The following is a 22,384-nucleotide window of genomic DNA, read 5'->3' on the forward strand; positions in this document are numbered from 1 at the left end:
TGCATAGCGCAGGGGAGTGTAAGGGTATATCTTGGCTTTTCTGTGTGACTCAAATATCCAGTTCGCCGGTGTTAGCTTGGTTGTTGCCCGACAAGCTGCTTTTCTCTGTTGTCATCCCTGCCCCTATTTTCACTCTTCATGTTTGTCTATCTGTCTGTCTATCTGTTTATTATGCTTGTCCTTCATTATTTACACACACTCACACAAGTTTGATTTCAACCCCCCTTGTTCATCTCTCATCACTTCACCTCGCATAAACATCAACCCCATCTTACATCTCACCTTGTTTCTCTATTTCTTCATCTACCTGTTTATTCATTTCACCTCATTTTCACCTGGGACGCGCAGGAGCTGGGGAGCTGGAAACGGAGCGGCCATGGAACTACCAAAGGGAGGAAAACATATTAGGGGCGGCGGATATGGAGGAGTCGGGGTGTGTCAAAAAGGGAAAAAAAAACATATATCATCTCACAGAGGCTGGCTATATCTTTGTTGTTTGCTGCTAGGGAAAGGAGGGGGGTTCCGGGGTGGTGGTGCTGGTGGTTCTCGTTTAATCTGTCTCTCTTGCCTCTGTTCCTCTCTCTCTCTCTCTCTCTCTCTTCTGATGTTTTGGTTCCCCTGTTCGTTCTTGAGGTCCTACTAGGGAATATATGCAAGAGAATAGGGGGTTTCACTTGATGTTGATGTTTTTCTCCTGGCATGGTTCGTTGATGATACCACTAACTCAGGGGAGGGTAACATGAAGAAGACTGTTCGGCAAAGAAACTCTGGTCGAGATGGAATAGGATAGGAAGGATGAGAGCTGTCCTTGTTTTAATGTCTGTTTTTTTATCCCCCATTCCGTTCTCGATGGGTAATCTTGAGAGGGGTTGATCTCAACCTCTCGTGTTTTTGTCTCGAGTGTTCAAGAGGTGCTTCCTCGTGTTCAGGACCTTTGTACGTTTTTACTGACAAGATGCGGCTGGGCGTAGGGGGGTTATACAGGATCGGTGAACTGACGGTAGACTGTATGTTGATTGTTGGTGAAGGGGGAAAAAGGGTCAGCAAAGAGATTGCTACTACAGATGTAACTAGGTAGGCAGTCAAGTGATGAGAGACAAGTTAAAGACCAACTAATATTGGTTCATGTTCTATGTGATTCTATCGTACAGTATGTGTTACATGGCTCCTATTACCCATCCCTGGAACCTCCAAAAATCCGTAGTAGCTTGATGATGTCTCCAGCTGTCTTTGGTGTGAAGCTGGACTGGTCACTGTTGTGAACCCTCAAGTCTCATCAAGACGAATGACAACGAAATGTAACCTCTGAAGTCTCTCGAGTGGTGGCAGTCTGTCTTGGTGTCAAATATCCCCGTGTCTTGTCAAAATCTCTCCGTTATCCTCCTCACTCATGAGGAATCTTCTTTCCCACGTAGAGGCCATCTGTCGTTGGTAACCTCTCACTCCTGCATCTCATCGTCCTCATCATAATAGTCCTCATAGTCCTCTTCATCATCCTCATCATCCTCACCTTCACCTTCTTCACCTTCTTCTTCACCTTCTTCTTCACCTTCTTCTTCATCATCCTCATCCATTTCGTCATCGCCATCCTCTTCATCTTCAGACGGCGCCCCTCTGAGAGGAGAGCGAGGCGGCACCCAGTCGACCCGGCTCCGCATAAAGGGATCTCCCATGTCGTAGCGGTCCTGGTCGAAGGGGGTGGCCATGTTGGCCTTGGAGAACTTGAGCCACGCGGTGGCCTTGGCAACTTCGTCATCGTTCACCTCGACCTGCGTCGTCATGAGGAAGTCGGTGCAGAGATCACGCCAGGCTTCTTTGTCGTCGAGGGCGGGGACCTGCGAGGGCTGGTCCTTGGGAAGGGCCTGCATGCGGTAGCCGCGGTTGATCTCGACGTTGGGATCGTACTCTTGATCGGACTCGTCTTCGCTCTCGGAGTCCCATTTACTTGCGTGACGGTCGTTCCTCTCATCTGGGTCGTATTGTGCAGACCAAGCCATGGCGCGCAGTCGCTCGTCCTCTTCATCCTCCTCGATCTCTTGCCGCTGCTCAGGGGTCAGCTCTGTCCATCGCTTCTTTAGGGCGTGTCTCTTCTGCCACCAGCACGTGGTATCGACGTCTTCGAGAACCTCTTCCTCGTCAGAGATGTACATCTCTTCCTCGGTGGGGACAAGGTTCTCTCCGGTCTTGAAGTTGATGTAGCCCCAGACGAGCATGTGGTTCAAGTGCTTGTCAAGATCAAGCGAACGGTTGATGGATTCAGTAACGACCAACTCATCTGGGCGAAGCAGATGGCGAGTGCCTGCTCCCCAGCCCTCGCAGTGACCCACGCCAAGCTCGCGGAAGGGGACTCCATGAAAGTTGGTCATGAAACGGCGGTTAGGATTGAACCACGCCGGGGGAGGGAGGTTCATATCGTAGCGGGCCTTGAGCTCTACGATCTCGGACATGGTTCTAAACTTCTTGCGAGTGAGACACTGCCACAGGGGGTACAGGCCGCGCTGGCCCATCATCAGATGGAGCATCTCGTGGGAGTGGGGTCTGAAGAAGGGGTGGTTGAAGGCCATGGTCAGCTTGACGAAGAAGAACTGGGCGTTGTAGAGGTGCTGATCGGTCCACAGACTGGTATCGGCCATCAACTGGGATCTCTGAGCGCAGGTGGCGACCTCAAGGAGGTGCCAGATGCGCAGCAGAGTGGTGTGCATCGTGTCGGGGACGCGGAGGCCCATGCGAGCCATGACTGCGAGGATCTGACGGCAGTATCGATCACGGCCGAGTATCATCTGGAGATATTTCATGCCAGGGATAAGGCGGACGCCTCCTGGAGTCTTGTCGGTGCCGGAGCTGGAGCGCTTGGCTGGGTCTGGGACGAGGAATTTTGCAACGCTTCGCCAGGGGAACAGCCTACCAGCCTCGGGGGCTCTGCTTCTGATCCATTCGCGAATGGAGGAGAGCATGTGGCCATCCAAGGCCTCACGGAAGCCGCGGCAGGCGATGTAGAGGTTGAGAATGTCCTCGCCGCAGAGATGCTTGCCCAGTTCGATAGCGAGCTCGAGGTTCTTGCAGAGAGCCGTGATTAGGTCCATGCCGCTTCTCATGGGGGAACAGCGACGATCTCCTTCTTCTCTTTTTCGTAAGGATCCTTTCCATTGAAGTGCTCCTTGAGGAAGGCTTCGGTGAACTTGTATCTCTGCTTGGTGGCACCGTTGATCTTGCGAGTCTCGACCCCGATGTCAGGTTCCCTGTCGCTCTCGGTGTCCCAGGCATCTTCGTATATGACAGCATCATACATGTGGGGGTCTTCCACATATGGGATGTTTCGAACGACTTGGACTTGCTGCTGTTGCTGCGGCTGTTGCTGCTGCTGCTGGTCGTTTGGCATGTTCTCAACTTGGGTGCCCGCATCTCGCGTGCCTGCATCTTGCATTTCCTCATCTTGCACATCTTCATCTTCACTATCCTCAGCGTCTTCCTGGCCTTGATCGTCTTGAACGGCCTCATCGCCGTCTTCGATGTCTGCGTCGTCGAGATTTCCCACGAATTCGGTGCCGTCGATGCCGAGGGCATCGAGTTCGTCCTGAGTCCGACCTTGGCGCTCGGTCACCCCCTGATTGAACTGTCTGACTCCAGCCGGTTCCTCACCCGGTTGGCCGTATCCCTGAAGAGGAACTTGCTGCTGCTGTTGTTGAGGAGGCTGGAACCAGAGAGGAATAGGGGTTGGTGCAGGAGCGCCGAACTGGAAGGGAGCGTTGGGTATGAAGAAACCAGCTGGGGGCGGAAGCTGAGGCTGACCCTGACCTTGGAACTGGAGGAGAGCCTGCTGTTGGCCAAACATCTGGATTTGGTAAGGGGCTTGTTGTTGACCAAACTGTTGGCCAGGGTTTTGCCCTTGAGCCTGGAACTGTGGCTGAGTAAGACCCTGGTGTTGGCCATGATTCTGTTGTTGACTGAAGCTCTGCTGTTGGGTAGCAGCACCTTGGAGTTGGCCCTGGCGCCGCAGGATCTGTCCTTGAGGTTGGAACTGGAAAGGGTTTTGCTGTAGGCCCTGAAGGTTCTGCTGCTGGCCAATGTTCTGCGGCTGGGTAGCACCTTGGAGTTGGCCCTGATTCTGGGACTGGGCCTGACGCTGCTGGAGTTGACGCTGCAGGAGTTGGCGCTGAAGTTGCTGTTGACCAAGGTTCTGCTGAGATTGACCATTGGCTTGTTGATGCTGAGCATGGTTCTGCTGCTGGGTAGCACTATTGAGTTGACTCTGGTTCTGGGGTTGGGCTTGACGTTGCTGGGCTTGACCTTGAGGTTGGAACTGGAAAGGGTTTGGCTGTAGGCCCTGGGATTGGTTCTGGCCAAGGTTCTGCTGTTGGGCAGTGACTTGGCGTTGGCCCTGATTCTGGAGTTGAGCCTGATGCGGCTGGGCGAAACCTTGAAGCTGACTATGGTTCTGGTGAGGTTGACCATTCACTTGTTGATTCTGGGTATGGTTCTGCTGTTGGGAGAGTTGAACCTGACGCTGCTGGGCCTGAACCTGAGGTCGGAACTGAAAGGGGTTTTGCTGTTGTCCCTGAGACTGGGCTTGACCGAGACTAGCCTGAGCTTGGACTTGGTTCTGGGGAGCTTGAGGCTGGAACTGAAAAGGAGCTTGTTGCTGGGTCTGGAATTGGGGTTGACCAAACTGATAAGGGGCCTGCTGTTGCTGCTGCCCGAAGCCTTGCTGTTGACCAAAGCCCTGCTGCTGCTGTCCTTGAAGTCGGCGCTGCCCAAAGGCCTGAGGCTGGAAAGGGACTTGGGCTTGACCCTGGGTCTGGAACTGGGGAGCTTGCTGTTGCGCCTGGAACTGGAACTGGCCATGGTTTTGCTGCTGGCCGTGAACAAGGTGCTGGCCTTGGGCCAGACCTTGAGCAGGAATCTGAGGTTGAAAAGCAAATTGGGGTTGAGCAACAGTCTGGCCATTTTGAGCTGGCTGCATCTGAGTACGGGCGGCACCCGGGGCAAGAGCTTGGTTTGTGGCTGACGCAGAAGTATTGGTCGGGACTCGATTCCCACGAGTAGGCGGGTTAGGAGGTGGATTGGACGCCATAGTGAGGATGAAGAGTCGAGTGTCTGGGTAAGGTAGGGGCGGGCGATGTTTGAGGGGATGATAACGTCGGCAGCGATCGCGTATCACCAATCGATCAAGCTGTCGCGATATCGACAAAGCTTGATCGGTGGCGGTGAATGTTCTCGTGCGGTCTGATGCTTTGTTGTTTGGTGTTGAGAAAGGAAGAGAGGGGGAAGCGGGAGGAGGTGAAGTCGAGGTTTGACCTCTGGCCTCGACGTGGAGCTGCGTTTGTTATTGACAAACGGTAGCAATGAGAACAATCAGTAGAACAATAGCAAGCGAATGGGGTAAATAGCCCTGAATAGAACGCTGGTGCACTGCAGAATTGTCCCGTCAACAGAAAACCTCGTGCATGACTTGCCAGCTGCCTCGCAGTGCCCGGCCGGCCAGTCCATACATTTCCTCGCACTTGCGAAAGAATAGCACACATTCAGCATCCAAGCTCGCACAGGCTGAACACAATTTACATAAACTTGATTGACCATTACTGTAGATAGTCTCTGGGACCCAAACCCCTCCAAGCGCTTCCGCATCTTACTCTAGGATATATCACGCTTCAGCGTCGATGGCAAATCAGACCTCTGTTGCCATCGCTCCCAGAGCTGCTGCGTCTCCTCATCCTATGAAGACCGGAACTTCTCCACGAACCTCCACCTCACCTATCGGTCGAGCTCATCGACAGGCAGGTCGCCGTCGTCTTTACCAACAATTGACTCGGCAACCTTCCAAATCTGCAGCAGATTGTCCTCCGCAGCGCTTGCTACGAGCCACGGCTCATTAGGGTTCCAGCTAAAGTCGGCAAGATGGTTCGTGTGGCCACCATGCATGAAGAGCCTGGAGACATTGTTAGCCGTAGTACAACAACCGCCTGTCAGGGGTCAAGCTTACAATTCAGGGGGGCCGTCGTCCTGGTCGTCGGGAAGCTGCTCTTCACCCACCTGAGAGAGATCCCAGAAGATGATTCTCCTGTCGTAGCTGGCACTCCCCAAGATACCAGCCTCGGTAGGATGCCAAGCCAGAGATGTGACAGCGTCGTTGTGGCCCTCCAGAGTGTGAACCTTCTCTTTGACATTTCGGAGATCCCAGATACCAATCGTCTTGTCCGCCGAGGCGGTAGCGACGAGCACCTCCGAGTTAGGGTTGAATGCCAGCGCGTTGACTGCATCCAGATGGCCGTTGCGAGCCACCACAGCGGCCTTGGCGGTCTCGCTGTGTCGGACATCGACGATCTGGAGCGTCTGATCATCCGAAACGGAACCGATGAAGTTCTTGGAGATGGGGTGGTACTGGACGTCATTGACAATCTGGCTGTGATGAGTGTACTTGCGGGCGGGATTCAGAATTCTGGAGTCGGCCTTGAGGGTGTTGAGATCCCTTCACATGTTAGTTAACAGCACAGGCATGGATGGCAGATAGAAACTAACCAGAGGCACATGGTAGTATCCTCGCTACCTGAGGCGAGGCGACCCGCCTCATGGGGGTTCCAGTTGAGACCGAAACCCTCGGCCTTGTGGCCAACAAGCTCGATTTGAGCATTGATCTTGCCAAGAGAGGTAGGCTGGAGAGGGTGTTTCGTTCGGTCAAAGATCAGAATCTTGCCATCAACGCAGAGGGTAGCAATGATGTCGGGGTTCTGGGGTTGAAAGCGAGCCTTGTTCACCTCTCCAGGATGCTCGATCTTCTGGACAATGTCACACTTGATGGCGGCAACATTGCCCGACTTTCCGTAGCCACCAATCTCGCCACGCTCATCGTCATAGTCGCTGGGGTTAGGTGTCACAGCCTTGGGAATCTGGACATCGGCAATCTGGACGAAGTTGGGGCTCTCATCCGAAGTGTGAGTGCCGAGCAGAAGGCGGTGCATTCGGTAGTTCTTGCCCTCAGGTTCCTTGACGTCGGGAAACCACTGAACTGTCAGGGTTGGCCAGGTGAGGGCAGTTCTATAGAGATGGTCATATTAGATGGTGGTTAAATGATGAATAGGATGAGGCGACTTGCCCAAGAATCATGTCATAGAGAAAAGGGCTGTTCTTCTTCCATGTTTTGTACTCTGCGACCTGGGTCAGTACCTGGTCAATGTGGCTGGCTGTTCACTAGCATGCATACCTTCATTAATCAGGCGCTCTCCCTGATCATCTTCCTCCTCGTGTGTCATCTCGACTATTGTTTGGTGAGCGCGCCATCTTTTTGCGATTGAAACCCATCCAAAGTGGACATGGTGGATGCAAGGCTGTCCGCAACTTACTGTCCACATCGCGCTCCGTCGATTGAGCGGGCGCCATGACGGGCTTTCTTTTCTCGCAGTGATAAAAGAAATGTTCGCAGATGAGGTAGATGAGAAGAATAGATGGCTTGCTTCACGGTCTTCTAGAAAGTCACGAAAACAAGCGTTGGTGGAGAGATGCAAGTAGCTGGAGATGGAGAGTGAGGCCGTCGCACAAAGAAGGCTGAAAAGTACGGAGCGGTGGTGGTTAAACGCGTATGTAGTCGCGTAAAGTGACAGAGGAAGGCGGCCAGTGAAAGCGAGCACTAGCCACACTGACTGGAATGGAATGTGGCTCAGTTTTTTTTGGCGACTTTAGTGCGTGTTCCAGGCGCTGATCTCAGTTACAGGCGGGCAATGGGGCAGTGTACTTGTGTGCTACCAATGAGCAGGCCCCATATTGCCCAGCTGGCATGTACCTCCGAGGTGCATCACAGGTCGTCGGCCTCCGGATTGACTCACGCCGGCAAGAGCCCCTCCATCAGCGACGAGGCAAACCGCCGCCGTGTGTGGGATGGATGGAAGCCCCACCTTTGCTACGGTAGCAAAGCCCCAGCCCGACTGAGTTCCATGACTGCTGGACTACATCGTCACGACAACACGCATCGTCGCGACCTTAACCTTTCTCCCTTTAAACCTCACCTCCCGACTCGTCGCAATCACCGACCCTCTTGGTTCCGCCATATCTTTCATTTCCCTTCGGGCGTTGTAGAGGAAGTTTTCTTCGGTTCTCTCTCTCTGCGCTTGATTCCGGATCTCTTGATTCTTTCTTGTTCCATCTTGTCAGGCGTCGTGTCGGATCACCACTTTTGTCTTCCATCTTCGCTTGCGACAGGATTTTCACCGTTTTGCGCTCAACTTGTACGAGCGACTTGGAGCCCGACTCCAATTTCATATCACTTTTCCGCCTTGCTGAACTCCGTCGTGGGCTGAGAATCGCCCACTAACCCGTCGCAATGGGGTATGTCCCTCTTCTGGCTCTGCCATTCCTCCATAGCTTCAATGGCTAACTCGAGTTTTTCCTGGTCGCAGTGTCCCCAAGTTCTTCAGATGGCTCTCTGAGCGCTATCCCGCAATCTCTCAACTCATCGCAGAGAACCGAATACCCGAATTCGACTGCCTCTACGTTCGAGATCCTGATACACCCTCGTCGCGCTGTATGCTAACCGCGGTTTAGCTGGACATGAATGGTATCATTCATAACTGTACCCACAAGGATGCCGGTGAAGACGTATCCTTTCGCCTCAGCGAGGAGGAAATGTTCATCCGCATATTCAACTACATTGAACATCTGTTTGGCAAGATCAAACCCAAGCAACTCTTCTTCATGGCTATCGACGGTGTCGCACCGCGAGCCAAGATGAACCAGCAGCGTGCTCGGCGTTTCCGAACCGCTCTTGATGCCGAGAAGGCCCGTGAAAAGGCCATTCGCGAAGGCATCGAGTTGCCCAAGGAGGAGCCCTTTGACAGCAACTGCATCACCCCTGGTATGGCTACTCTCATAGGAATGATTCCACATTCTAACAGACCATAGGCACTGAATTCATGGCCAAGCTATCACAGCAGCTGCGATACTTTGTCAACAAGAAGGTATCCGAGGATACTGATTGGCAGGGTTGTGAGATTGTGCTGTCCGGCCACGAGGTCCCTGGCGAAGGAGAACACAAGATCATGGAGTACATCCGAAATGCCAAGGCCCAGCCCAACTATAACCCCAACGTGCGACATTGTCTTTACGGCCTCGATGCCGATCTGATCATGCTGGGTCTCCTCAGCCACGATCCCCATTTCTGCCTTCTTCGAGAGGAGGTGACATTCGGACGTGACTCAAAGAACAAGTCCAAGGAGCTTGAGCATCAGAACTTCTACTTGCTCCATCTTTGCATCGTTCGAGAGTATCTAGAGATGGAGTTCCAAGAACTTCAAGAAGAAGGCGCTCTCAGTTTCCCATTCGACCTCGAAAGAGTCATTGACGACTTCATTCTTATGGCCTTTTTTGTCGGCAACGATTTCTTGCCTAACCTGCCCGGGCTACACATCAACGAGGGAGCATTGGCAAACATGTTCAGGATCTACAAGACCATTCTACCCAAGGGTGACGGATACATCAACGAGAATGGAGTCATCAACTTGGAACGTCTACAGCTCCTGCTTGGCGAGCTGTCGAAAACCGAGATCGACAACTTCGAGAACGATGTTTCGGATGAAAAGTGGTTTGCCGCGAAACAGATAGAAAAGGACATTGGAAACAAGGGTGCACCCGGGCGCAAACCCCCCAAGGGAGGACAGATTGTCATCACCTCCGCGCAACGGGATCTTTGGAAGCAAAAGATCCGGCCCTACATCTCTAAGCGCTCTGATGAGCCTCTGGATCTCGGCACCAGCCTTAAGGCTGCTGACCGTAAGTTTGTCCAGGATTTGGCAGACTCTATGCACCTCCAATGGTCTACCAAGGAGGACGATGAGGGCCACCGTCATCTCATCGTGTCCTTCCCTCCCAAGATTGACGATGACGACGAAGAGGAGGAAGAGGAAGGCAATTTGGCTGCCTACCGAGTGATGAAGACGTACGACAAGGCCTTGGTGGTTGACATGACCCCTGAGGATGCTGAAAAGCATTACGAGAAACTCTACCAAGACAAGTACCAAGGCTGGAAGACCAAGTATTACCTTCAGAAGTTTGAAGAGTGGGCTCCTGAAAAGTACGACAAGGAGCTTATCGCGCTGTGCGAGAACTATGTGCAAGGCCTGCAATGGGTCTTGTACTACTACTACCGTGGAATTGCCTCGTGGCCCTGGTTCTACGGATATCACTATGCACCTCTCATCTCCGGTAAGCACAGAGGATGAGCTGCCTCTTTTAGTCTTCAACTAACACGATACAGATGTTGCCAAGGGTGTTGGCGCCGACTTCAATTTCCAGAAGGGTCAACCGTTTAAGCCGTACGAACAGCTCATGGGTGTCTTGCCAGACCGAAGCAAGAAGATTGTGCCCAAGGTCTACCATGACCTCATGACTAACCCCGACTCTCCCATCATCGACTTTTATCCTCGCGACTTTGAGCTGGACATGAACGGCAAGAGGATGGACTGGGAAGCTGTTGTCAAGATCCCCTTCATTGATGAGAAGCGCCTATTGTCGGCTATGGCAACGAAGAATGATAACCTGGAGCCGGACGAAAAGGCTCGAAACGGTTTTGGTGTCCCCCTCAAGTTCACTTACTCACCTGACGTGGACTTTGTCTACCCGTCGCCTCTCCCTGGCGTTTTCCCCGAGGTTCAAAACTGCCGGTGTATCGAAAACATCTTCGATCTTCCCGACATGGAGGGCCTTGATTACCTTGCTGGACTGACAACCGGCGCCTTGCTGAACGTTGATGCTCTTGCTGGCTTCCCCTCGCTGCATACTCTTCCCTACACTGCCCAGCTTCTCGGAGGATTTGGTGTCAACGTTTTCCAACAGGACAGCAAGAACCCAAGTGTCATTGTTACCTTGACTGATACGGAGAACCGCACCAAGACAGAGACCTGGAAGGCGAAGCTGGGCCAGCGTTGTTTCGTGGGCTATCCATTCCTTCAGGAAGCCAAGGTCATGAAGGTCCAAGACGAGCTCTTTAGCTACGAATTGGCCGACAATGGCAAAGACATTGTGACTAAGGATCACAACAACAGGGAAGCCGCCGACTGGGCTAGGGAGTCTGATTTTCTTGAGAACATGCACTCAAAGCGGTTCGGTATCATTATTGGACAAGTTGAATGCCTCATCTATGTCCACATGCTGAAGGGTCTCATCAGAACCGAGGAGGGCGCATTGATCAAGGAGTATGCTGAGAATCCAAGCCTCAGGAGCACCTACGCTGCGCAGACCATTGTTGACGAGGTTGTCAACGAGGACGAGCGCTTCCTCGAGAAGGCAGCATTGCCTATCGAGGAAGAGTTCCCACAGGGCACCCGGGCGTTCTTCCTTGGCGAATATGCCTACGGCCGCCCTCTTGAGGTCACTGCGCATACCAACAACAAGGCAGAGATTGTAGTTTCGATGCTCAAGAATAAGGAGCCCGAGTTCGCAAAGCAGATCATCCACCAGGCAGAGCGCAACAACTCTTACACTCCTTCGTTCGCCGTCGCAAAGCAACTGGGTGTTCATCCTCTTGTGCTGAGCAAGATAACTTCGTCCTACCAGGTCATCAACTCTGGTGGGTTCAAGTTGAACCTTGGTCTGAACTTGAAATTTGAGGGCCGAAAGCAAAAGGTACTTGGTTACTCGAGAAAGTCCCATACCGGTTGGGAATTCAGCGGCCTGGCGATCCAGCTTATTGCCAACTACATGGTTACCTTCCCTGACTTCTTCGCGGCCATCCAGAGGGAGCCCCAAAAGAGCGACGTTTACGAGACAGACTTGTGGCAGGACCCCGCCGTTGCGTCTCAGAAGGTCAAGGAAATCGCTGCTTGGCTGAAGACGCAAAAGACGAACCAGTTTGAGCGTGTTCCCCTGGAAGCCGAACAGCTTGACTCGGCAGTCGTCCAGGCTCTGGCCACCGTTGGAGAGCAGATTCATGTCGCTTCCCAGGAGATTGACATCAAGAAGCTGCGTGGCGTTCCTCGCTCGGCACTCCTTAAGCCGTCCGACGCAGAGATGGTGCTTGGCAGCCAGAACTTTGCCCTGGGAGACCGAGTCACGTATGTTTCTGCTGCTGGAAAGGTGCCTATTGCCACCCGTGGAACGGTCGTCGGCATCAGCAGGACAGCCACAGCTCTTCTATTGGATGTCGTCTGGGACACGGCTTTCATGAGCGGAACTACGCTCAACGAGAGAGCTCCCATGTTCCGTGGCCAGACTGTTGCCGCTTCTGCTGTGCTGAACACGACGGACAAGCAGGTCGTCTCAACCACCAGCAGATCGCAACAGCGACGGCCCGTTGCCACGGCCCCGGCGGGCGGGTACCAGAATGTTGGCCACCCTCAGTACAGAGACGCCCCTGCTCCAGCGCCCCTGCGTGGTGGATGGCGAGGAGCCTTGAACGGTACGCCCTCGCGTGGCCGAGGCAACGGGGCTCGTGGAGGCGGCCCTAACCTCGTACACAGCACTCTGGTTTACCGCAACGGTCCTCCCGATGGCGCACACCAGGGCCAGGACAACAACGGACATGGCCATCGAGGTCGGGGCGGTGCCCATTCAAATGGGCGAGGTCGTGGACGCGGCAACCTGCATGGCTCACCCGCTCCCGATGCAGGAGAGCAAAAGTACGGCAACGTGCCGCCGCCTGCCAGCCTTGACCAACCACGAGGAAGGGGACGCGGTCGCGGACGTGGCGGAAGAGGCCGTGGGGGCCGTGGAAGAGGCAACGGAGGGGCTGCTGGTAACGCAACCCAGGGCTAGATGCCTGGTCTTTGGGTTTATCAGCCTTGACGGACCGTGTACTTGTTTACGTGTTACGATGTATGTTGACAGGTCTGGGTTTTTAAACATGGTGTCATGAGAGATGGTGGATGTGAACCAAGTCGTATAGACAAAATGTAGATATCTGCATGTATCATGAAATCACGAAGATAATTGTCTGGGCCAAAACAGCACCCATAAACATGAAATTCAACGATGATTACCCACTCCATTAAACGCCATAGCATGCTATAGATCTGGATTTAGGGACTAGCATGACAGCCGGCCTCCTCTAGGCGCTCTTCTTGGCGTCCTTCTTCTTGGTCTTGAGGGCGGGGAGCTGGAACTTCTCACTAACACCGCCAGCCAACTTCTTCCAGAGGCCAATATCCTGGCCTTGGTCCCAAGTGAGGAGGCCGACCCAAGGCTGAACGTTGTAGTGCACCTTGAGCTCCACGTTGTCCTTCTCGGCAACCTTGCCGCTGGGGTGGGTGATCTGGTACTTGGGCTTCTGGTTCCTCAGCTTGAGGATGCCACTATAAATTCCTGTCAGACCATTCCACTCGCAAGGGTCACAATTGGTTGGAGACTTACCGACTGGGGTCAATGGACTTGCCCTCGGCGCTGCGCTTAAGCTTCTTCATGGCAACAGGGCCAATGTTCTTCAGGTGGTCGGCGCTCGGGTTGGTGATGATGGAGTCCCAGATGACAGCCTCGTTGGTGGCATTGCCAGGGCCGGGCCACTCGGCGGTGACGTAGACGAAGAGTTGCTTAGTGTTCCATGTGAAGAGGGACGAAAAGTCGGCTTCGAGGGAGAACTTGATGATGGCGTACTCCTCCTTCTTGGAGCTGTAGTAATGCGGCCGACCCTTGACGCTGTAACAAGATAAAAGTTGTCAGCGATTGCTAGCAAACGGGAAGGAGGCAAACATACACCTGGACGTTTGTGGGGGCAATGAGGCCTGTGGAAGGGATGCGCGGCGCAAGGAGATCGGAGGCGGCGATGAAGGCTGCGACGACGAATGCGACGGTGGTGAAGAAGCCAAACGAGTTTTGGACGCGGGTGAGGGAGTTGTACATGACGGGCAAATTATCGAATGCTATTGAAGCATTCCCCTCGTATTATAAGAAGAGAAAAAAAGAGGGAGAATGGTGTTTAAAGACGGACGGTGGGTTGTCGCGTCTTGGTGTTGAAGGTCCAAGTAAGTACCTACATTTACTGGCCACGTTTTTGGAGCCAGTCCCTGAGGCGCTGGAGGTGTGGCGTCTCAGCCTTGTGGTTGATTGGGTCATTGTGGGGTTGTGACGACAGACACAAGCTTCAGATGAGAGAGTTGGGACAATAGAGGCGCGGAAATATATTGTAGTAAAAATTGAATGTCATTACAAAGACTTCTCAAGTTCAACATAATGTGTAGAAAGTATTTAATCTCAAAAATATGTACTGTTGGGCTCATCTCCATCATCAGGTCCCTGGATTCCAACAGCTCGGTCCCTGCGAGGCTGACGGTTGGCTCAGTCTCCACTGCCGAAGGTTGCGACGCCCCGAAGAGGCACTAAAATTTAGAGGACGGACCCCACTAGCACCCGGTGCTTGATTTCCAGCCTCTACCTGAAGGTTCACTCCATCCATCCATCTCTCTTAGATCTCCTCCCACGTCACCTCACCTGCGTCCTGCACGCCATTCCCTTCCCCTCGATCCCAGCGCTCGACTCTGCATGCGTCCCTGAGCGTTTCGTCCTCTTCAGGCACTCGGCTCCTCTGCCTGCTCCCGAGTACTGCTAAAGTCTTCAACGCCGAGCGGCCCAGACCGCCGACACCGACGATCGCCTCCACCCCCGAAACCTGCCCCAGTCGTCAACTTTTTTCCAGGGTGGAAAGCTGGAGGGCCACGCTCCGTCTTCGCCTTTGAGGGACCAGAGGAGGAAAAAGGCTCAATGGGAGTGCGCACTACTCTTGTCTTCTTTCTGCTGCGACCCCGTCTCGTCCTTCGCTTCGCGCCGAGCAGAGCTCTAACACACAGCCTGCAGTCCCTTAGCTCGCTATCACTCCGACGCCAACTCTTTCCCGGACTATGGGTAGGCCCTTGGACTGCTCCTGAAATACGATCCTCGCGCTGACACTCTCTGGAGCGCTCCGGGTGATCGCGCAAACATGAATTCACGATTGGTCGGTCCGCCTTGCTGTCTGTGCAGCTTGATACATGACGATGCTGATACAGAGAGCAGAGGGCGCTCAATGGCCAGCAGGGGCCGGTGAGCACCATGAGCTGTAATGGTCCGACGACCAGAAAGAATTCGCGAATAGCACCGCCACCGGACGATCGATCTTCGAAGCGCCAGAAGCGTGCAGACGACCGGTCATCGACCGGCATCACATCAAACTACTTTGCGACACAAAAACGACCCATTGAAGACGTCGAAGACGATTCGCCCGGCACCTCCACACCTCAGATTCACGACTTGACAAGAGATGGCTCCCAGCCAGACACAATAGACGTATTGAGCGTCGCGAGCACCAGCAAAAACACATCCACTGCGGCCGATATCTCAGAGTACCGCCATGTGCAGTCACGAAATTCTATGAAGAAGCCCCGGCAAAGACGGTCGCGAGCAGGCAGGAGACTGACTCCTAGTCCTACGGATGTCGATGACGCCCACGCCGTTCAGCACCGTAACCTTCCTCCTCAACATCGGCATTCCAGCGCCAACATCGACGAGCTGGAAGTTTGGTCACAGGACAATCCGCCTCCTTCCAATATCGTCTCCGATCTTGTTGCTCAGCCGAAAAGACGAGCAGGGGACTATGCGCCGCCAGTTACCAAGCGCTTTAAGATAACCGATGACTTTGCGGATGAGCTTTCAGAGCCAAACAAACGTAACAACCTACCCGCTGGAAAGAAACCCACCAACTTTTCGTCATTGGTGTCCCAATCTCCAAACCGATCCAGACAGCGAGGAGATATCCATCGCACGGCTTTCCAGCCTGCACGGCCTGTGTCACGGGGACGAGAGACAGTGAACAAGCCAGAGTACCCTGACCTAAGCGTAGTTGGGGCTGCTAGTGGACGATACCGTTTCTATGCAGAGAAGCCCGACCAACAAGTGAAGCTTCACCTTGGAGACTACTTTGCCAAGGTCGTTGACGAGGGTAAGGGGACGGTAGAACATGCTCCCTGGCTTGAAATCAGGAAAAAATCAGTCAAATCTATCGAACACGCCGCCACAAACAGTTGCTTTATCCACATCACCCGCTCGATGACAGCAGAAAGCCCCGGCACCCTGGTATTGCAGCTTGCAAGCAAGAACGATGCTCTTTGCCTTCATAACTGGTTATACGGGTGCTGCAAACAAGACGAGAGTGATGAGTAAGTTCTATGCTTCACGTCGATCTCAGAGAACAACGACTAACAATATTCAGCGCAACCCTCGGACTCAAGTTCAAAACCGTTTTCAAAAAGGCCAAGGACTTCGAGGCACAGGGGCACAAACAGTCAAAGATTCGTAGTCCTGCTGCAGCTCGGCTTGCGGTTGTTATGGAGCAGACCTCAGGCGAGTACTCAGAGATGAGAGATCCCTTCAAGGGTGAGCCCGTCACTCAAAGGCCCGTTAAACTCAAGGATCAGATGAAAGGCGTCCCTGAGCCAGCAAAGGACGCAAAGACGGAAGCACAAGAGTTGGAAGAGGCCCCCGTGGTCACTCGGAGCCAACGACCCGAGACCCGACGGACAAGAAGATCGTCTCCAGTTCCGCTGATCCGCGAAAAAACCCCTGATCGTTGGAGTATGCAAAATCCAGGTTGGGACAAGGACTGGCACAGGTCCTTGGTATACCCCCCAACTGGCAAGAACCGGGCCACTGTCGACAGGGATGATATCCCGAGACTTGACGAAGGCGAGTTCCTCAATGACAACCTCATCAGCTTCTACCTCCGCTACCTCCAGATTCAGCTGGAAAAGGAGCGCCCCGAGGTGTTGGACAAGGTCTACATCTTCAACACATTCTTCTTCGAGAAGCTGAGGTCGAATCGTGCCAAGATCAACTATGACGGCGTCAAGGCCTGGACTGCGAGAATCGATCTCCTCTCCTACGACTACATCGTCGTTCCTGTCAACGAAAACGCTCACTGGTATCTTGCCATCATTTATAACGCTCCCCGACTGCTACCTCAACCTGAAAAGAAAACCCCATCAAGCGAGCGCGAGGCGATTGTCGTTGAGGATAATGATCCAACAAGATCCCCAAAGCTTTCGCCTGTCGAGCGAACCCTTGCCACAATCTCTCTCGATGAGGAGGTTTCCAAGCCGAACAGCGACCAGGCGTCCAACGGCGTCAACGATACTGCCTCGGATGTCGCACCCGTTAAGAATGCCGAGGCTCCCAGCAAGACAAGCAAGCGGAAGTCGAGTGGCGGGACCCAAAAGTTCAGCATCGACGAGCCTAGGATCATCACCCTTGACTCTCTCGGTTCCGCGCATTCGCCAACTTGCAAATGCCTCCGGGATTACCTTGTCGAGGAGGCAAAGCACAAGAAGGGCGTCGAGATCACAACCCCCCCAGGTGGCATGACTGCTCGAAACATCCCCGAGCAGGACAACTACTGTGACTGCGGAGTCTTTGTCTTGGGATATATGGAACATTTCCTCCAAGACCCGGATGAAGCTGTCCGCAAGTTGCTCCAGAAAGAACAGACGAACTGGAATATCCGACCTTCACAAATTCGAAAAAAGGTCCGAAACCTCCTCTTCACATTGCAACAGGAGCAGCATGAGCGTTTAGAAGAGGAGAAGCAACAGAAAAAGCAGCTCAAGGCCGCAAAGGCAGGCCTTTCGTCTTCTCAGGCTGTGCCATCTTCCCCCCAAGTGCCACCAAAAAGCCCAGGGACACCAAGAGTCAACCAGGAGATGAAGAGTCCGATGGCGAATGGCGTCAAGACCCCGGTGGCCGACAAGCCCAAGAAGACGACCGAGACTTCGGCATACTTTCAGGTGATGCCCTCCGAGGAGCCGATACAGCCTCAGACACCAAGCAGAGGCGAGCCGCCGCTTATTCAGTCTCTGGAAGATGACCGCGTTACCGACGTTAAGACCTCAAGTTCCAACGAAGTCTTTCATTCAGCACCTTGTTCACCGATCAACAGTGCATCTAAAATGCCAGTTAAATCTGCTGATGGGGTAGAGTCCCCCCTGAGCAGAAAGCGGCGGCAAAGTCAACGCCAACCGATTTTGTACAGAAACTAGTTCATTCGCCTTCTCAGCCTCCTGGCACTTCATCGACGATTAGGAGAAACAGTTCACCTGTGGTTGTTACCGTCTCGAGCGACGTTCCTTCAGCAAAGTCAACCAGCAGGGTTCATGTCATTGACCTAGAACCAACTATTATGGCCAGCATTGAAGTCGACAAGCCCTCTGAAGGGGGGCCACAGTATGATGGAGTTGATCGATCCATTGATCTCACCAGTTAAAGGCAAGCTATGGGATGGGATAACAACGAGGCGACGACTAAACGGGTAGAGTCGAGCATAGCATTTTTTTTGGTTCTGAGCATTGGCCGAGACAGGTACGGAGAGTGATTCTTGTCATGGAAAACTAGGATTTGCATTGTGTGGCACCTCGGGGCGTTTGGAGGCCTTGCATCAGAGCAATAAAGCAGAGGAGCGTTGTTGTTTTTTACATCATGAGAGTGACGAAGGCTTTTTTACGGTAGAGAGGATATCGAGATACAACCAATACCCAGCCAACAAGTTAAAGACAAGACCCAGACTCCATAATGACAAACAATATCATGACAAGTACAATAGGAATAAAAGGGGGATATGTAAGTTGGGTATGCTTTTGTGACATCTGGTGTGGGTTCAGTCTCCGCCACGTCTATTCAAATAAGTGCTTTCATATGACATCTATTACGCTTCTCATTCATCTTCCTCCTCGTCCTCGTCTGAGCTCCCGCTTGCGCCGTTGACGGCCGGCCGCTGTATCCTCGGGATCTCAAACACGACACCTCCGTTCCGTCCGACCTTGACGGGCGGATTCCATCTTCCTAACCGGTGCTCGCGTCCCACGGCCACCACGACGCACAAGCCGTCCTTGCCCCGGTCGCCGCGCTCAAACAAGGAGATGTCGTTGACGACGCCCGTGATGGGGCCCGGCGCTCCGTCCTCCTCCTCTTCCCCGGGCGCCGAGAGGACACCGCGGAACTCGATCTTGCGCTTGTCCTCGCTTAGCTGCCAGACACGAATATGGCCGTCCCAGCTGCCGGTGAGGATAACGTCGGAGTAGGGGATGGTCTTGATGGCGGTGATCCAACGGGGTGTTGGGGGCGGGACGACTTGAGGGTCTGGATCCTGCTCGGCCGACGCCTCCTTAGGATCTAGGGGCTTGTCGATGCCATGCGCAATGGGTTCGATGTACACGGGCTTCTTCTTCTGAACACTCCACAAAGCAAGGGAGCCGTTGTCGCTTCCGGTGACGAAGAGGTCGTCGTCGATCATGGCGACACGGTCCATGCTACCCTCGTGGAGGAGTGAGCGCGGGTTGACGGCCGGTCGAGACTTCTTGTCCACAGCGCCGCCGCGGAAGACAAGCTGCGTCTCTTCAGCTACCTTCCACAGACGAGCCGTTCGGTCGCGCGCGCCCACACTGACGCAGCGCTCCTGCGCGAGGGCGTCAATGTCGAGAACCTCGTCTTGGTGGCCGAACAGTGTCTCGACATAGGCTAGCTCGTCCAAACTCCAGACCTTTACCGTGCGATCCTTGGAGCAAGAGTACAGCTGGTTGGTCCCCTGCGGAATGCCAGACCAGTGACAGCGTCGCGGTGGTGGGTAAAGACCTTCAGGGGCTTGAGGGTAGGGGCGTCGTAGATGATGAGCTTGTGGTCCGCGCCGCCGGTGGCCACAAACTTGCCGTCCGACGACGCGGCGATGGCGAGGATGCGGTCCGTGTGGCGCTGGTAGTTCTTGTCCTTCGACTTTGCCGTGGTGCCCTTGAGCCACGTCTCGAGCTTGGGCTGCTTCCTCGGGGGCGCTGGGGGCTTCTTTGGTTTCCGCCTGGTCGTCTGCGGATACTGGTGCTGCGGAAGGTCCTGGGTCTTCCATTTTTGTACGTATAGGTCCTTGGTGGTGGTGTAGATGTAGGGGGCGCACGCGGCGATCGAGGTGACGGCGTTGGTGTTGCTTCGGAAAAAGGTGCGCGTGGCCTTGTCAATGGCCAGCTCAGAGGCCAATTGGCGATACACTCGTCCCTTTGTCTCGGCCACGTCCTCTTGCAGTCGCTCGGCGATCAGGTCCCGGTCAATGTCTGCCGCATCGAATCCGGCCTCGTCCACGTGCTCCTTGACGTTCTCGAGGTATCGCTCTGCGAGCCGCAACCTCCGCTCAGCGGCGGTCTCTCCCTCGTCGTCCGACTCATCCTGGTCCTCGGCGTCGCTGTCTTTCGAAACGCTGTCGTAGCTCTCGTCATCCTCGTCTGAATCGCTCCCAGAGATGGACTCGTCGTCGTCTCGCTCGACTCGATTCTTGGTGGGGCCGGGGGCCTTTGAAGGTGCCTTTCCTGAGGATTTTGAGGCAGCGAGCCTCTTCTTTGGTGGCTCCGGAGCGGCTGTGCGCTTGCGCTTCTTCTGGGAGCCTGGAACCGTAAAGAAAGAAGACATGGTGGCGACGCCGTGAGTTTGGCAGCCTGCTCACGACTTCAAACTGACCCTCTGCGAATAAATTTCTGGGCTGTCTGAAAAAAAAGTTGAGCGACAGTGGAACTCGGAAAAACTACCTGCAGCACCCGGCGAATCACAGGCCGACGACTGGGGCCAGTTTTTCCGGCTCGAGCGGTCAAGAGGGGCACAAAGCAGCAGGCGTGGGCAGCTCGGATACTGACGCGCAGCGCTACAGCCTAACGGGGGAGCTTGCTTGGTTGCTGCTGTTGCTGGACCTCCAAGAAAGGCTGACAACTACAACTCGTCTACACTCAACCTCGACAACTCTCTCCCAACAAATCATAAAATCGCCAACATGTGAGCTTCGTCCGAGCTGTAGCTACAGCTGTAATGTCTGCTAATGCTGTCTTCTTAGGGAGGTACTGTTGGGAATCACTGGCAAGGACTTCACCATCATCGCAGCATCCAAGGCTGCGATGCGAGGCGCCACCATCCTCAAGGCATCCGACGACAAGACCAGAGCTCTTAACAAGCATACCCTCCTGGCATTCTCTGGAGAGGCCGGTGACACAGGTACTGGAGCATCGAGCAGCCGTGAGCTGAATCACTGCCCATGACGACAGCTAACCCCCCCTCGCAGTTCAATTCGCCGAATACATCCAACGAAATGCCCAGCTCTACTCTATGCGCAACGAGTCCGACCTATCCCCCTCCGGCCTGGCGCACTTTGTTCGTGGAGAGCTCGCCACGAGTCTGCGATCCCGCAAGCCCTACAACGTCAACCTCCTCATGGGAGGTGTCGACCCCATCACCGGCAAGCCGTCGCTGTACTGGCTCGACTACCTAGCGTCGCTGGCCGAGGTTCCCTATGCGGCGCACGGATACGCACAGTACGTTGGTTCCTTGGTGTTGAAGGGCGAGGTGCCCGACACATAGATCCAGACTGACATGATCACACAGATACTACTGCCTTTCCATCCTGGACAAGCACCACCACCCCGATATCACGCTCGGCCAGGGCATCAAGATCCTGACCATGTGCACCGACGAGCTGAAGCGCCGATTACCGATTGACTTCAAGGGCATGGTGGTCAAGGCGGTCAAGGCGGATGGGATTGTTGACATAGAGTTTGACGACGACAAGGTGGTGAAGAGCGCCTGAGCGGGGTCCAGCGACGGATAGAAGGGGAAACATGAATCTGTACTTTTAGATGGGTCTTGGGGGCTAATGCTTGCAATAAAGATGGTTTCCTCCAGGGGCCGGTGCGGCATGTTTTGATGGATATGAGAGCTCGACTGAGTGTTGCAGAGCTCATCCCGTTATATCGATCCTCTATTGATTCACAGAAGAGTCTAATAGATGCCTAGGGAGGGAGGGACTGCTGTATCTGATATTGGCAACCCATCCATTATCAGCAAGACATTTGTGCAAGTCTAGCACCTGGGATTTCAACACCAATAATATTGAACCCTCAAGACTCGTGACTCTGAATGCCAAGTTCCCTCCTGGCTCAGTGAGTTATTGGTCGTCGGTCATTGCCAGCCGATGTATCCATAATTGGGCGAAGGCGTTTCCTAGTGTAACCCGAACAAAGAAATCAACAGAGCCATTCGGAGTAGGCGACAGGAAACAAAGACTACGGAATTATATCTAGCGTAGATTAACCCGACTTGACATCATTGTCAACTCCAAGCAACTAGATAGTTCTTACTACGTAGTATATGTTCCTCATCCCCTTGTCCCCCAAGGCATGCCGTCAGATTAAGATGAACGTACTACCAGACAATGGTTCGGTACTAAAAGATCTCGATCCTGGTACATAGCCAAGCAGCCCTACGGCCAAGCACGGGTCGATGGGGTGACAGTGCCGTGACCCCAGAAATGTGTGTCCACTTGCTTTTGAGCCCCTCCAGGTGTCAAGCAAGTCAAACCCGAGAACCTTTTCTGGGGCTTGTTCGGAGATGGTGAGGAAGAGTTCGGAGAAGGAAGGGAAGAGAAGGG

The 22,384-nt window shown here is 53.9% G+C and overlaps 8 protein-coding genes across 8 annotated transcripts; 3 read left to right on the forward strand and 5 right to left on the reverse strand.

Moving 5' to 3' along the window:
• Nucleotides 1-1,439: 1,439 nt before the first annotated feature.
• Nucleotides 1,440-3,083, reverse strand: MRS44_012514 (uncharacterized protein; the record flags this gene model as incomplete). Its single annotated transcript, XM_046272719.2, has 1 exon — nucleotides 1,440-3,083. The coding sequence occupies one exon, from the start codon at nucleotides 3,081-3,083 to the stop codon at nucleotides 1,440-1,442; it is 1,644 nt and encodes a 547-aa protein (XP_046133032.2).
• Nucleotides 3,084-3,091: 8 nt separating this feature from the next.
• On the reverse strand, nucleotides 3,092-5,071 carry MRS44_012515 (uncharacterized protein; the record flags this gene model as incomplete). The annotated part of the gene is made up of 1 exon (XM_065618821.1): nucleotides 3,092-5,071. The coding sequence occupies one exon, from the start codon at nucleotides 5,069-5,071 to the stop codon at nucleotides 3,092-3,094; it is 1,980 nt and encodes a 659-aa protein (XP_065474893.1).
• A 680-nt stretch (nucleotides 5,072-5,751) lies between these two features.
• Nucleotides 5,752-7,374, reverse strand: MRS44_012516 (uncharacterized protein; the record flags this gene model as incomplete). Its single annotated transcript, XM_065618822.1, has 5 exons — nucleotides 5,752-5,926; nucleotides 5,981-6,466; nucleotides 6,517-7,032; nucleotides 7,162-7,252; nucleotides 7,338-7,374. The coding sequence occupies 5 exons, from the start codon at nucleotides 7,372-7,374 to the stop codon at nucleotides 5,752-5,754; spliced, it is 1,305 nt and encodes a 434-aa protein (XP_065474894.1).
• Nucleotides 7,375-7,739: 365 nt separating this feature from the next.
• Nucleotides 7,740-12,735, forward strand: MRS44_012517 (uncharacterized protein; the record flags this gene model as incomplete). Its single annotated transcript, XM_046270942.2, has 5 exons — nucleotides 7,740-8,216; nucleotides 8,353-8,481; nucleotides 8,533-8,842; nucleotides 8,890-10,188; nucleotides 10,241-12,735. The coding sequence occupies 5 exons, from the start codon at nucleotides 7,740-7,742 to the stop codon at nucleotides 12,733-12,735; spliced, it is 4,710 nt and encodes a 1,569-aa protein (XP_046133030.2).
• A 292-nt stretch (nucleotides 12,736-13,027) lies between these two features.
• On the reverse strand, nucleotides 13,028-13,815 carry MRS44_012518 (uncharacterized protein; the record flags this gene model as incomplete). Its single annotated transcript, XM_046279463.2, has 3 exons — nucleotides 13,028-13,271; nucleotides 13,330-13,611; nucleotides 13,670-13,815. The coding sequence occupies 3 exons, from the start codon at nucleotides 13,813-13,815 to the stop codon at nucleotides 13,028-13,030; spliced, it is 672 nt and encodes a 223-aa protein (XP_046133029.1).
• Nucleotides 13,816-14,890: 1,075 nt separating this feature from the next.
• Nucleotides 14,891-18,199, forward strand: MRS44_012519 (uncharacterized protein; the record flags this gene model as incomplete). Its single annotated transcript, XM_065618823.1, has 4 exons — nucleotides 14,891-14,905; nucleotides 14,965-16,103; nucleotides 16,157-17,909; nucleotides 17,969-18,199. The coding sequence occupies 4 exons, from the start codon at nucleotides 14,891-14,893 to the stop codon at nucleotides 18,197-18,199; spliced, it is 3,138 nt and encodes a 1,045-aa protein (XP_065474895.1).
• A 447-nt stretch (nucleotides 18,200-18,646) lies between these two features.
• On the reverse strand, nucleotides 18,647-20,382 carry MRS44_012520 (uncharacterized protein; the record flags this gene model as incomplete). The annotated part of the gene is made up of 2 exons (XM_065618824.1): nucleotides 18,647-19,516; nucleotides 19,564-20,382. 2 exons carry the CDS (start codon nucleotides 20,380-20,382, stop codon nucleotides 18,647-18,649), a joined length of 1,689 nt encoding a protein of 562 aa, XP_065474896.1.
• A 476-nt stretch (nucleotides 20,383-20,858) lies between these two features.
• MRS44_012521 (uncharacterized protein) lies at nucleotides 20,859-21,544 on the forward strand (the record flags this gene model as incomplete). The annotated part of the gene is made up of 3 exons (XM_065618825.1): nucleotides 20,859-20,976; nucleotides 21,023-21,272; nucleotides 21,343-21,544. 3 exons carry the CDS (start codon nucleotides 20,859-20,861, stop codon nucleotides 21,542-21,544), a joined length of 570 nt encoding a protein of 189 aa, XP_065474897.1.
• Nucleotides 21,545-22,384: the final 840 nt, after the last annotated feature.

Source organism: Fusarium solani (assembly GCF_023522795.1).
Source record: "Fusarium solani strain SB1 chromosome Unknown bctg00000008, whole genome shotgun sequence".
In the NCBI taxonomy this organism is placed as follows: Eukaryota; Fungi; Ascomycota; class Sordariomycetes; order Hypocreales; family Nectriaceae; genus Fusarium; species Fusarium solani.